The sequence below is a fragment of the Puntigrus tetrazona genome, chromosome 6 (genome assembly GCF_018831695.1).
Source record: "Puntigrus tetrazona isolate hp1 chromosome 6, ASM1883169v1, whole genome shotgun sequence".
Lineage (NCBI taxonomy): Eukaryota > Metazoa > Chordata > Actinopteri > Cypriniformes > Cyprinidae > Puntigrus > Puntigrus tetrazona.
This window is the reverse complement of record NC_056704.1, coordinates 16,184,844-16,200,186: the sequence shown is the minus strand read 5'-3', so window position 1 is coordinate 16,200,186 and position 15,343 is coordinate 16,184,844. Positions and strand designations below refer to the sequence as shown.

At 37.8% G+C, this 15,343-nt stretch overlaps 1 protein-coding gene across 1 annotated transcript in view; it reads left to right on the top strand.

Annotated features, from left to right (window-relative positions):
• Positions 1 to 15,343, top strand: part of mast2 (microtubule associated serine/threonine kinase 2) — a 101,695-nt gene that overhangs the window by 53,654 nt on the left and 32,698 nt on the right. The window contains 1 exon segment of the mRNA XM_043241361.1: positions 3,583 to 3,614. Coding sequence (XP_043097296.1) covers positions 3,583 to 3,614 — 32 coding nt within the window.

The window sequence follows — 15,343 nt, the reverse complement described above, 5'->3', positions numbered from 1 at the left end:
CTCAGGATAACTCGGTCCCATCAGATTCAAGTCTACCCAAGGTTACAAGGAAACTGCACAGCATTTTGATGGCACGTACTGTTTAAACCTGAAACCTGCCACCTCTGGTAAGCTTTTAAAGCAGTGTAAACACAGAGTTGCTTATCTTGCTGCAGCTTCTGATGGCTTTAACTGTCTCCAGGAGTCCATTTGAGCAGCGTGATGCTGCTTTCGGCCCATCTCCCTGATTACATTTCCCTGCACTACGGCTTCCTGTCATGCTGGAGGAACTTAAGAAATATTAATGGGCTCCATTGGGGAGATTGCTTTTGTGGGAGAGCAGGGGGCCTGCTCCAAACTGTCACTCTGGCTAATTTCATTGCCTAGCCTTTTAGCCTATGGCAATGACAGAGCCTTGGCCAGCATGTTGTTGTGTGTATGTGTGTGGCTTTGTGTAACTGCTCCCTGGTCTCCCAGACCCCACCCTCCATATGCCTTAATGTAATCAGCCTGCCAGAACAGAGTTCAGTAGCTTCAGATTGCATTTTTTTTCAATATTAAATACTTCTGTGAGACGAGACACATCTACTTTTCCTCAAAGTATATAAAGTAGCAGAAAGTATCAGATAGACTGTAGTTACTCAGTTATTGTTTCTGGGAGATATTTCTTGGTTATGTTGGTTATAAATGTTTGCAGTTGTTCATATAAATTATTGGGGGAAAAAGTAATCTTACAATAAAATAAAACATTTTTTAATGATCTTATTAGAGGAGGACAATGGTAAAGTGTCTGGAGTAGAACTACTGCAATATGAATTGGGCATCAGACAGCTAAAGGCAATCTAAGGACAGCTTCAGTCACAATGCACAACAAAACTGAGGATTTGCTCAGAAGCACCCAGAGCACTGTCCCAAAAGTCTACACTGGGTTATTTTTTATTTATTTATTTATTTATTTTAATATCCTCAGTTTGGCTCTGCCTCATTTTTTTTTCTATCTTCAGTGCAGAGCTGTAGATAATAGGCATGAAGATTTCTATGGCATGCTCTCCCTCCTGCCACTCATGACGCAGCTGGGTTCAGTTCCCCAGAACACTATCACACATACATACCATCCAGATATCAGGCAGTGCTGCTTTGCTCCACAACTAATCTGATTTGGCAACGAGTGTAGATACTCACTTCATCTTACACACACAAGCTAACAAGATTTAGTCCATCTACAGCGCTTGAAGGCTGACGTATCCATACCTGAGTTCAGTCAGAGCAGGGGGAATGCACTGATGAGCACTTCAGGCTTGTTATGGAGAGAGAAAGAGGGAGAGGAGAGGGCTACAGAGGTCAAGAGAGAAGGAGGGATGCACTTTTCCAGACAGCACAGGGGAAAGTGATCTCAAGTTGACATGAAAAGCAGGAAAACTGCCATATATGAAGCCTCCAGGCATATCAGGCTGGTATCGGTGGAGTTGCTAATTAAAAAGTAGTCTCGTGTTTTGCTAAGGCTGCACTTTGAGAAGTTGCTGTGTTTAATATTCTGCAGATGGGTCAGGAGGACGTGAAGGTTCCCTGGCTCAGTCTTTCACCGATGTGGGGAGACAGATGTCTCACAGACACGCTCTGAATACAGCTACAGCTCACTCTCTCGCTCTCTATCCTCATCATTTTCCCTGCCGTTTCTCTCCTGCCTTAGTACGTTCTGTTGTCCACAATGTTCCTTCTCCACGTTTGTATGCAGTAATAAGAGCTGATTTTAGTGGGAGACTGAAATCTTTTAAGTGCACTTGAAATGAGTTTTACTTGTAACCAGAGATTGGATTGAAACAAAATACTATTTTCTGAACCAAAACATCAACAATTCATAACGGACCTATCACATTTGTGAACCTCGACCACAAAACCAGTCATAAGAGGTCAGTTTGTTGAAATTGAGTTTTATACATCATGCGGAAGCTGAATAAAAAAAGCTTTCCATTGATGTATGTCCTGTGAGGATAGGACCAAGACACAACCGTTTTAAAATCTGGAATCTGAGGGTGCAAAAAATAAAAAGTATTGATAAAATCGCCTTTAGTAATATGCATTAGCTTGGACCGATTTAATGTATTTATAGGAAATTTACAAAATATCTCATAACTAATGAGTTTTGGCATAAAACAAAAATCTGTCATTTTGACTCATACAAAGTATTTTTGGCTATTGCTACAAATATACCCATCCTGCTTATGGCTGGTTTTGTGGTCCAGTGTCACATTTCAGAGGTTAGTGTATTGTGTATTACTGTTATTTTAGGGATGAAGGAAGTGATCATAAACTGGAAATGAAAAAGGTACTGGTGGTTTTTTTGTTGTTGTTGTTGTTTTTTCTTTGCCATTGCATGATCCATAAAAGCTCTACCAGGTACCACATTTTTATAAACCTTATATCCTCACCCTTATGTTTTATTTATCAGTTGTTGTTTTTTTCTGGATGGTAACTAGCAAAATGAAAATCTCTTCCAAGTTGCTGCTGTGATATGCTAAATTTAGATGCAATTGCAATTGATTGTTTGTCTATTTCACTGTTACAGTACACTTCTGATTTCAATGCTGAGCTATTTGAAAGTGACAGCTAAGCCAGATGAAAGAAAACATGGTGTCAACAGAATGTGCTCACTACCAAACGCTTGCTTTGTGTAACTGGATGAGTTGAATCCATAAGGATCAGTACAGCACGTGGCCTCTGCCCGCACACCCACACTGTTAATGGATGGTGGGCCTTGTAAACACACGCCATAATTGAATTTAATGACTTATCTAAAAAACATTGTTTGAGTTGGCTATTTATCTGTCAAGAATGCTAATGTGCTGTTCAGATTTTGTTTTGATAGAAAGATTTAACTCTCTACACATCAGAGATTTTTAAATGGGTCATAATAGTTTCTGAGTGGAAAAAATCACTCTGGAAAAACTATGGCAGTTGTAACAACAACAAAAAAACTGCTATACAAATAAACTTAAATGTTATCAGATGTGTGCGTCTAAAATCAGTGGGAAAAATGAATATATTCAGTACAGTAATTATAACGGCAATAGTATTATTTAAACAATTTATCTTCTTATATCAGTCAGTTTCTCTCTGAGATTGACTATGGACGACAGATGGAATGGCCTTATTCTGTCTGTCCTTTCTGTCCCGTGGGTCTTCCGGACCTGATATCAGTTGTCTTTTCTCAGTCCAGCTAACAGTAGGCATGCACTGCTCGAAGGTAAATCTAGCTGTGTATAACATTTGGTTCAATTTTGCCATCTAGTGGTGTTTTGGCCTTCAGTATGTGTGATGTTTTATACAGGCCATTTTTTCACTTTATGATTAGTTGAAGCATACCCATTGAATATAACACTGCACAATAAAGAGAAAAATCTGTTCACTCAAATTCAATCAAGCTAAACTATGTAGATATGGCTCATGAAATGTGACCAGAGTTGAATTGTGGTGGTTGAATTGTGCCACCTGGTGGATAGTTTAGGGGATGATTTTCATGATATTGCATGTACAAGTTCTGTAATTTGCATCTTAGAACTTGAGTCATATATTTAATCTTTTATTCTTCTCTCTTTATTTCAGAAGGAGCTGAGTCTTCCCAGAAGAGGCAGTTTGTAAGTGCTCAAATTTCTTATATTCTTTATGGATAGAGAAATCTATGGCCTGTTGTAAATGATCAGACCTTGGCAATATTTATTACAAATGTTGTGAACAGGCTGCTATGCCCATTCAGCTAAGAGGAGTCATCTATATTAATTACACTTTAGAACATACTGTGTGTGCTATAAATGTTTTAAAAGAGTATGGTGGGGAAAAAACAGGAAACATTTGTGTTTTTTAAATTTTTTTATTGTTGCATGCAGACTCAAATTAAACATTTGAAAAGCTAAATGCAGTAACAAAAGAATTAAAGGACTGAATAATTCAGTTATGTTCTATTCATGTTGCAGTTACTTTTGTTTTGCTTGTGACAAGTTCAAAGTCACAGATCAGCATTTGTAAATAGTAAGGAAATATTATCAAGTATGTATAGCTCACACAACACTGCTGAAATTGTGAGATTAGCATTACAGAATCATCATAGATTATCTAGAGCAAATTCAGTTAACCTTTAGAGAAAAAATATTTCATACTAGCTTTAAATCTTTCCTACATCTGTATATTGCCTGGTACAGGAGTCTGTTTAATATTTCACACACTGCTGTATCAGTAGGGTTTGCATTAACACTCGATGTCGGTGTCAACACTGTTTACTGCACATGGACGGGGTCGCGGGGGTCGTAGGTGACTGGTAGGGCAGTGACAGGCAGATTACTGCAGGCCTTTTCCGACAGCTGAGCATTTCGGTTCCTGTTCTGACACACCTATCTATATCTTTTTTTCCCCTATTTATTTTTAACCCAGTCCCAGCAAAGAATGTGCTCTTTTTGCAGCCAATAATAAGAAAGCACAAAATCAGCATAATGCGATTAGTGGATGGCAGACGATATTTTGGTGTAGTATTGAGACACAACAGTATTGTTGTGTTCGTCCCTATACACGTTTAGGGTTTTGTCGTCTTTGTATAGCTTAGAGTGACTGGCAGGGGCGGGCGGAATGCTGGCTATTGTGAGGGTTCACGGAGTTTGTTCCACCCGCCACGGGATTACAGGACTTAATCGAATCAAACCTTCTATTCAGCCACATTGCTTGTCAGAGAAATCTCATTTTAGCACTTATTCATGCTGTCATTCATTTAGGGTTTTTTGTACTTTGTCACTCACCCTTTCATATCACCGCCTTTTCCATTTCATGTTTTCATTTGGTGTGGGATCCCCCTGTAAAGAGGAAATGAAATAATTCAGAATATTCAGAAATTATTACTTTTTTTTTCACCCTCATGTCAGGCAAAACTTGTATGACTGCCTTTTTTTCTGGAACACAGGAGGAGATATTTAATACAATGTTTTTTTTCTCACATGATTAATTCAACTTTATAAAAGCTGTAGTTCTTGTCTCAGTGTATTTTTTTTATTTTATTTTTTTATAATTGACTTTCTTGCAGCAATGTGTGTTTGTTAAATTGCTCTGGCCTAAAGATTGTGTTGTATTTTTCCTCTGCTCTTTGATCCTGCCTATTGTCTCCTTGGGGCTACATTTAGCCAAAAGCATTTGCCTGGGAACAGTGGACAGGACACTGATATTCTCTTGGTTCCCAGAACTGTGTGTACAGAGATGGCCCGGTGTGAGGTAGGGGTAACAGCTGCACCTCCCCCAGGGTCTTGTGATATCATGAGAATGCCCTCTCCCTCATTACTCGGTGTGTTTGTGCCTTGCCAACACATACACACACAAACTATCAGTTGAGTTCGGAGGAGAGTGAAGCTTCTTCTAATTTGCCTTTAATTTAGTTCGTCACGTCGTTCACATTCTCTTTTCGTGTCATGGTACTTCACAGCCCTCAGACGCTCCTGGATATAACTTTTAGAAGATTGTCGTTTAACAACAAATGCTGTCATGACCTCAGTTCACACAGAAGTGGATATTTGCTCTGGCCGTGGACAAGCTGAGACTTGAATGCACATCGTGATCTGACAGTTGATGGTTCTGATGAAGATAAAGGAAGCATGGCTGGAATTGCTGAAACTTTCATAATCAGAGTTGATAGTTTGGTAGCAGGCTTTTGCAGTACACCATGTAGAGATTTTGCAACTGTCGCTGGAGAAGCTTTCCTGTTTCGCTTCTGAGTAAAATACTTTGTTGAATATCCAGCTGTTAGACTCATGAACATGAAGAAAAGAAAGGAAAGACTTGGAGCCCCAAACCTGCACTTACAGTAAGAGTTGATTTTAAATCTTGTGGCAGGGCTGCAACAAGGAGAAAAATGTAATTGTCAAAACAACATCAAGCTTTGCTAAGCTTGTTTGAAGGGCTGCACAATTTGGCCAACACAATTTATATTTCTAAATTGTATGAGTTTTAAAAAAGGTGTTTTTTTTATTCACTGTAAAAGAAAATGGTAACCTATAAATATAATGTTACATTATTATTAATAATAATAATCTAATTTTATAGTACTTTCATGAAAAATACAGTGCTAATATGTATGACTGTATTAATTTCTCTGTTATCAAATGTTAAAGCATTACGTTTTTAATACTGGCAAATGCTTTTAGTTTTGTTGACTTCTGGTTTATAAGCGCTTCTAATTCTAAGTAAGGAAAGCATTTAATAAGCTACCCAAACTCAAAGCAGATGAATTGATGTTGAGCATCATTTACTGCAAACCAAGCCACTCTGAGACACTTAAAACACTGGACCATGAGCTACTCACATGAAAAATAATACAGGGAGCCTTGCATAACTTTAAAACACTTAGCACATGTATTCATTTAATAAAAATCACAGCATCTGCTATTTTGATATGCACACTAAGCCATATCACAATTACAATTTTGTTATAATTTATCGTGCAGCCCTGGTATAAGCCCACAAACTTGTGTTTGTTTACCAAACCTTAATTCTTTCCTTATTCTTAAACTCTTTTTACCTGAGTCCAGCTAACCGTCACTCATTTTTGTAATGCATGAACCATTGAGGTTTCTAAACATGACCACAGCATAAGCTTTACACAAACAGACCGCAGACTCTGACCTCCTTGACGGTTAAGCACCCGGTTTCCTCTTTCTCCTCTCTCAGTCTGTCTGGGAACCCGATACCTGCTTTCCCCTCATGCTCTGAGTGGTGGCTGAATTTCTAGCTCTCGTTTGGTTGATTGACAGCCACAGTGTGTAGCTCAGTTTACAGCCTCCAACACAACCCATCAGAACCACAGAAAGACTCAAGCAAAGGGAAGTTTGACTCAGCAGAGTATGTGTGTGTTTATGCATGATTTAGTCATGTCAAAGGCCAGCTTTTGCCTGGTCAGCTTCTTTTACCCCCTCCACTCCATTCTGTGTCTTGGCTGGCTAAAACAGCTCTCCGTTGCCTGAAAACCAAGTTATAGTCCAGCACTGTGGTATACTTTCAATTCCAGATTGAGTTCCCCTTAGCATTTAGAACTGGGTTAGGTTGCTGGTCAGCATCATCAGCATCAGACTAAAATTTTCTTAACTGAAAATTACCTGCAGTGACAAATCTTAATATCAGTGCTAATGTTTTGTTAGGCATTTTTATAAAAGCTACTTAAATATCCTATTTTAAATAATGCCTAGTCTTGGCTTAAGCTAAACTCTGTCTGTGAAACTAGGCCTAAGTCCTGCTCACACTAAGATGTCAAACAAAACAATGCAGTTGTATTGACTCCTGAAAAATGTAATGCATGTCGCATGGGTGCAGATGTGTTGTATAATAAAACAAAACTATATAACATGGTACGATAACTTTTTCCACAGAAAAATCTAAGATTTTTGTGTGTTTGAAACTACTGTTGGTATAAATGCCATATCAGCAAGCAGAGCAAAAGGAAGCTATGTGTTAATAAAAAAATATATAATTATAGCTCTATAGCTGCATAATTGTTTTATATTTTGATGTATTCCTGTATCATGTAATAGACTTCCAACACATTTTTCATATTTTGATGGGTTGTGTTTTACATGAAATCTGTTTTCTAGCTTCGTTCATATATTCAACAGTTCCTTAGGCTGTCAAACAAAGATTTATAGCTTGCACAATAAAAGATTTTCTGTGGAAAAATCTTTTTGCTATGCTTTTGCATTGTGTTATGGCACACTTAGGGCCGTTCACTTTGGCGTTAAAATAGTACTGTCAGGCTTTACTAAAAATGCGTGGTGAAGAATTGGCTCTTAAAGTTTTGTTTTGCTCCTGACCTTGAATGAATGAATGAATCATGCTATGCATTTTACTAATGTTTGGGCTTGTCAAATTACTGGTATATGCCTGCAGTTCGTTGCTAGGAGGCAGCACCTCAGAGATGAGAGAGTATATGGTAGAAGTGAGAGGGTTTTTTCCACACATCATTTATTTGGATTTTAAGAGGAACACAAAAAAAATATTGTTTGCCAAGCCATGTTATTTTAAATGTGCTTCAGGAAATAAAAGACGACTTGGAACCCTAGGAGTCACCCAGTAGCAGGACTATCAAACAACATTTTTCTTTATTTGCAACTGTATATTTGTTTCTTGATATGTAAATGCTTTTCTGTGTTTATTAAATTGCATATTGTTAGTAAATCATCCACAGAAATGTCCATGCCCATCAACACTTTTTTTGAATTGTGCTAATCTGCAGTTTAGTAAAACTGTCCCATGCCATGTATAAGACTGAATAGTGAATATAAAGTTTTAAAGAACCATGCAAATAGCCAGCTGTGTCTGAACTTGGCATAGCGCCAAATCAAATCCCAGTTTTTTTTCCATTATCCCCAATTCTTTTCCGAAGCGTTATGCTCTGTCTAGCTGTTTAAAAAAACGAACACATTCTGTGTTGAGTGTTTTTTCTGCCTCAGACTAACAGCTACTGGGTACAATGATGGAAAAACAAGATCCTGTCCCCCAGCCTTGTATGTCCCATTTTGTGGAAGTTTTGATGTAGGAGAATTGAGTCTCTCTGCTTGAGACTGTTTCCTATAGGGAACGGAGGTAGACCCTGACAGAAGTGTCATCCTATCCTAGTGTCAAGCAGCTTTAGCTTGAGAGTGCGTGTACTGAACTTCTGAAACTGGCTGTCAGCAGCATCTCTCAGGAATGCCAGGGCAGCTGACTGTCATACAAACAGCTCAAAACAGGATCTTGTTTTACCACATGTTTTCTGGGTGTCTGTAGACATGGAACTGAGAGGTAGGAAGAGTTTAATTCACACTGCGTTTGAAGTGTGGACGCTGAGACAGAATCTTTGACAGTGTGATATCAAGCCTTTGCCTTGGTCATGTTTATGAACCGCCGTAGGTCGCCCTACCTTTCCCTGTCCTTCACAAGGACAAACACTCAAAGCTTGTTTTCTTTTTTTTTAACCACTCACATTACTCCTTGCTCTCCTCTCTTGCCGTATTCACTTTAAAGAATTTGGCCAACTGCTCAGTACCGTTGTCATGGCAACAGCAGTCTCCTGCAGCATCTCCTCTCCCCTGCCACCTCCCCCTCTGCTCTCATCCTCCCGTCCCCGGGTGGACCCGAGGGGCCTGCGTCTGCCCCTGTCCTTGCCCCCAGCGCCAACCCCTTCTTGTGGAGGTAAGGTTATGATGTTAGAGTGCTCTTGCACTTGCTTCTGATCCAACCTCCTTTTCAACGGCATGCTGGATAACTAGACATTTCCTGTTTCATCTAATCGGTTTTCCTAATGGGGTGCTGTGGTTTAGTTGCTAAATGCTCAGGGTGGGTAACTAAAGGCTGCATGTACCTGCATTGTACCTTCAGCACTGTGCCCTTGAGCAATGCACTTAACCTCAGGCTTCTCAATGGGATGTCATAAATATACTATGTCACTTTTGATTAAAGCATAAAATAGTTTTTCTGTGTCTACCCTTTTCATAAAAGGGTGATGATGCATTTGTTCATCAGCATCATAAATCCCCAGTACAATTTTTTTTTTAATATAGCACTGTACAATTAGGCAGAAATGTATTATTTTGTGAAGGTTTTGAATATTTTAGGCTACTGAAATAATAAAGTTGCAACATTACATAAAGTCATAATACTTTCTTTTATGGGAATAAAGTATAATTCAACTAATTAATGAAAATAATTTCTTGCATTGGTGAAGCTGCTGTCTTAGTGGCCTTTTTGTTTGTTCTTATTTAACTTGGCACTAAACCAGGGATAGGATTTTTTTATTATTATTAAGTCTAATGCTCACCAGGACTGCATCTGTTTATCAAAAATAAAGTAAATATAGTAATATTGTGAAGTATGTTTAAAATGGAAATTAACAATGTAAAAGCTACTTACAATCCTTGCTCCATGAATTCCTTTATTGACCTCAAAATTTGAGTGGTAATGTTTGTTTTGTTTTTTTTTGCATTATTGCCTAGTCTTATTAAGCAGATGATTTTGAGCAAATATACTTGCCAATAAGCTTTGATTAGGTTTATGAAAGCCTTGCTCATTAACACGAGTGTGTACCTGTCTCTCTCTCTCTGTGTGTGTGTGTGTGTGTGTCTAATGCCTGTGGAGAAGAATGAGAGTGATTCTGCGCTAATGAGCTGCTCTGGAATGTTAGAACACCATGTTCTGTCCCAATTGACTGTGTGTGTGTGTGTGTGTGTGTGTGTGTGTGTGTGTGTGTGTGTGTATGTGTTCACCTTGATCCCTCACTGATCTCTTGTTTGATGACACAAATTGCTGAGCACAGTCTGCTCTCTGTCTTTTTTAACTTGTGGGTTAAGAATATCTTTGTTCACAATGTAGGAACACAATGTGGGCATGTTTTTTTGTTTGTTTTTTTTGCATTGCAAGGCCACATTATAGGATATTTAGAGAGCACAGTGATCATTAGGATCAGTGTGGAAACTGACCTTCCATTCACATTCAGTAAAGCTTGAGGAAATCATTGAAGTCTGCTTTTTTTCTTTTCTTTTTATTGAATCACATAAATTACATTTTTTTATTTCCTTGCCTTCCTTTGCCATGTTCATCTTCTATTGATCATGATCATAATAACAGAAAATGTGTTCAAAATGATTTTTTTCTTTCTCTTGAAGCCTCATTTCCCCTGTGTTTTGACTTGACGCACCAGACATCATTTCCCATTTTTAAAAGATGCTATCATATGAGTGGAAAAGCTATGTTTTGCAGTTCCCCACAGGTTTAGACCTACAGAGAAGCTGCTGGAAATCAAGTCTTAAAACCTTTCAGAGCTCAACTCAACAGGACATCCAAGAAAGGCAGGGAACCGTTCCAAAGGCTGCTTCTTATTTCCTTTCTCCATTGCTGGTCTTTCCTCTCTTTTATACACACACACACACACACACTCAGTTTTCTTTTTTCCCCCTTTTCTTTTCTCAAATGTAAAAGAGAGCTTATTTTTGTTATATCTATACTTTCCCTCTTGTGATACTCTTGTCCTGACCAACTGTACCCGCGATTAGCAAATTAAATTAACCCCAATTGACTTTTGAGGTTTAATAACTGTGTTCACATCAGTATATCTGGATTATATCTGGATGGTCATCTTTTTTTCAAGCATGTGTGTAAAAAGTTCAAGAACTGCTTTAAACACCACATCTTTTTATAATCATCTCTTATCCTCAGATCTTGGATCCTTTCTGTTGAAAAATGTGTCAGTAAGTTTCACAGAAAGATTCTTTCTATAAAATTCAAGAGTCATAGGTTAAAAGCTACATATGTACATATGATATGAATAAGAACTTTCATTTTTTTGTTTACAGGGTTACATTCTACATTTGAACTTGCTGCTGTGGTTGGTTTTGTGATTTTATTTGTTATGGGGGGGATGTTGGGAGTATTGAATCAATTTATTGTTTATTCAGTTTAGCTTAACAACTGTGTGAAGTCCATCAATTATGGAATAATTTTAATACCTCTATAAATCAGCTCTGGAGAAACAGTGATAGTACAGAAATAGTATCCATGCAGTCAAATAATACGTTTCTCCAAATAAGCAAGCCAAAAAATGGCATTGGACACTTCAAGGAACCCATTAGGTATGTAATGGCATATAGAAACTAGATAGTCATACCATCTAGCTTCTTAATTGACAATTCAGCAGCCTCTACTTTGGCATAATCATAGCCTTTTGGTTCATTATTTATATAAGAGAGTGCCAGGGCAAGGGTTATCAAAGTTCCCTGCGAAGCATTTATCAATTATGTTACCAATTTTGCTCTTTTTCAAATAGGAATTGTGTTGAGAGCACTTTTGATATTGCGATGGTGTACAAATGTAACAAAACAGTGTTGATTGCTCAAAAATACATTTAAGACTATGGGGTTGCAAAATGTAAAAAAAAAAAAAAATAAAACAACCATAAAGATGTAGTCTGTGCTTTAAAGGGTTGCTCCACCCCAAAATGAAAATATTGTCATTAATCACTTACCCCCTGTAATTGCAAACATGTAAAGGCTTTGTTCACCTTCAGAACACAAGATATTTTGGATGAAAACCAGGAGGCTTGTGACTGTCCAGTTACCCAATTACCACTGTCAAGGTACATAAAAATATGTCCATCTGTCATCAGTGGTTCAACCTTAATGTATTGGTTCTACGTTAAACCAGAAGAGACGTGTTGAATAAATTAGTTTTTTTATATATTTTTATTTTTTGCATACAAATGTATGCTTCTTGGCGTTATGGTCACAAGCCTCCTGGTTTTAATCCAAAATATCTTATTGCATTTTTGAGACAAACTTTTATGAATTTGCAACAACATGGGGGTAAGTGATTGACAAAATGTTCATGTTGGGGTGTAGTGACCCTTTAATTTGAGATTCCAAGATTGGTAATTAAGTATTCTTGATGGTTTAAAAAACTTTCTTCCGTTAAGCTGCTTTTGTTTGCTGATCAGTGTTTTAAAAAGTCAAATGTAACATTTACAGATTAACTATATATTGTTCAATATTTTATACTGGTATTAATCATGTTTGTTTTATTGAATTATTCATTTCTGTTGATTTATTATATAATAAAACTAGACTAACATACATGGATTTATATATTTATTATAGTTATTATATAGTTATTGCTGCTACTGTAATCTGAAGTGCATAAACATTTAATATTTAGGCCATTAATTCATTTATCAGGCGGTTATGAAAGCATTGTAGGAGCACTTCTTTCTTACTACTACTTGCTCCACCTAAATTTTGCTTACACCTCGTTTTTGACCAATGACAATATGAGCTTGAGAGGTGCTGCCTTCATCTGAACCTTAATCAGCTGGCAACTCTGTTGGACTGTTGCTTTAGCAGAATGTTTCATACTTCTGTATTTATTTATTTTTTCAGAAGTATTAAAAAAAAACTCGCTTCCACAGAGAAATCACCATTTATACAGTGTCAGCACTGTTGCCTGCTGTTAATGTTTGTTTGGTGTGTATGGATGTGCGTGGTATTGGGTGGAGGTGTTTTCTCTCTAGCTGTTTGTTCTTTGATGTGTGTCTGAAGCGACTGAGCCCATGGTGTCGTTTAGCTCAAGGTGACACAGTGCTGCCATGCCTGCCTGCATCTACCCTGCTGCAAAACTGCTCACACACATGCACACAGACACACACGATTTCCGCCTGACTTGCTTATCTTATAATTCCTCATTTTCACTTTTTTTTGGACTACACAGAAAAATCTCTTACGTTTGTGTCATTTGCCCGAATAATCCTTTATGTGTGTGTGTGTCTGTGCACGTACACACATTTTAATCTCCTGTCATTCTGTCACTTTCTCCAGGGACACTATATTGAATACTGACAAATTCAGCCATTTCTGGTTGACAGGTTATTTAGCATTAAAACATATCACTATTTCTCACATAGATTTTTAGTTTTACTGACACTTGCAGTCTGGCAGTTAACATGCTTATATTTTAGAGGTTGTAGTACATCTTTATACATGCACTGCTGTGTGTTTGAGTTGGAGAGCGAGAAAGAGGGGAGGGAGGGTGTAGAGAGAGAAAAAGAGAGAGAGAGAAAAAGCACATGCCAGCATCTCACGATAGCTCTAGTAGTGTCACAGGTTGCCGGCAACAGCAGCAGCTGTAGGAACATCATCTAGTGCATGCTTTTAGAGAGGAAACACGCTCATTTAGCCAGCTGTTCTTCCATCTCCTGCGCTTTATTGCAATTGATCTCCTTATGACAGCCATGTTAGTGCACCGATATCATGTCTGATTCCTTCTGGACCGTTCTCTCCAATTTCTCCCTGCCGGAGAGAAGCATGCTCCGCCGATCCAAGAGGTATAGCTATCCATTTTCACCTTTTTTTTTTTCTTTTTCAGTCATATGAGCTGTAATTGATGGCATGCTGCAGGCTGTCTTGAGGTTTTGCTTATGTTGGTGTGATTTTTCATCCTGTTGTTTCTGCTTGATTTTGGTGGTCATGCACATTTCAGACACTCCACATGCACATTGTACTGCATGTGTTCATTTCTCTTAGTCAGTGTAGGTAAAAAATGACGACCGCCCTCCAGCCAGGGGCGCAAATTATGACGTGGCTAGACGTGCAGGAGAGCTACATAATGTTTGAGATGGTTTGAGCGGACGGTTCTGCTCTGACCTACCATGCTGAAGTAAACTCGCACACAGATGTGCTCAAATTTGCAGCTGAGTTGGACAGAGATCCTCTATAATTGCTTTCCGTCTTTCCCTGCTTGCGTTCTTCCTGTAGCCTGCAGAGACAGATGAGGGGAGGGCACAGTGCTTGCATAGCAACAGAGCTGAGACTGTTGTGGAGTGATCTGTTTCTTTCCTCTCCACGTCTATCTCTGTAGTGTCACAGCGATTCTAAATGTCTGAATCATTCAGTGGCCGTGACGTTGGTGCAGCGTACAGTGTGTTGTTTAAGACATAAAATATAGAAATAGCCTTGTGTGAATCAAGAATGAGAGTTTGAATTTTGTGTCTTGTACTTTTCTAAGTAATCAGAATTTATTTTAATGGAGAATAAATTATTTAAAAAAATAATAACAATGTATGCTTGCTGTGTACAACTGTTTTCAACACTCATAATAAGAAATGTTTTTGATCACCTATTTAACATAGAATAATACATTGATGTGACTTAAGGATTAATGACTTTAATTAGCAATAATAATTCACTGAGTTATAATTTTATTTAGTTATCGAGTAATTGCAACCTTAAAGAATTTAAGAGGCTTCTTTAAAAAACAGACTCTATAGTTTTGAATGGTAGTGTATTGTGGCTGGGTATTTGTGGTAGTTTTCAGATTTAATTATAATTTACAAATTCCTAATTCAGTTTAGGTTTTGTCAGCAGGCCTGTTTCAGTCATCATAGAAGTGTTTAGCATCTTGTGGCATACATTTTCTCCATCTAGGTGCCCTGACCCCCAACCCTTTGATAACCTGCTGCCCTTTCTGAGAAGATCCCTGTATTATTAATATAATGTAGAGGGGGTTTGTGCCTCCTGTGAACACATCGCTTGTAGCAGAGACCATCAGAATTACCCACACACACCAATTAGGTTTGTCATCATAACAGCATTTCAGTATTTAGGTACCAATATCTGTGAAATTTCATGATTCGTGATACCAGTTTAGATATTGCAACAAAAACAAATGAATGCTTTTTTTTCCCCTATTTATTTCAAATATTACAGTAGTCATACAATTAAAGTGATTGTAAACACATAATTTAACACATTTTAAATCATATCATTATATATTTGTTAATATCTTGCATTGTTTTTATTTATTTATTTTTTTATTCTATTTTAAT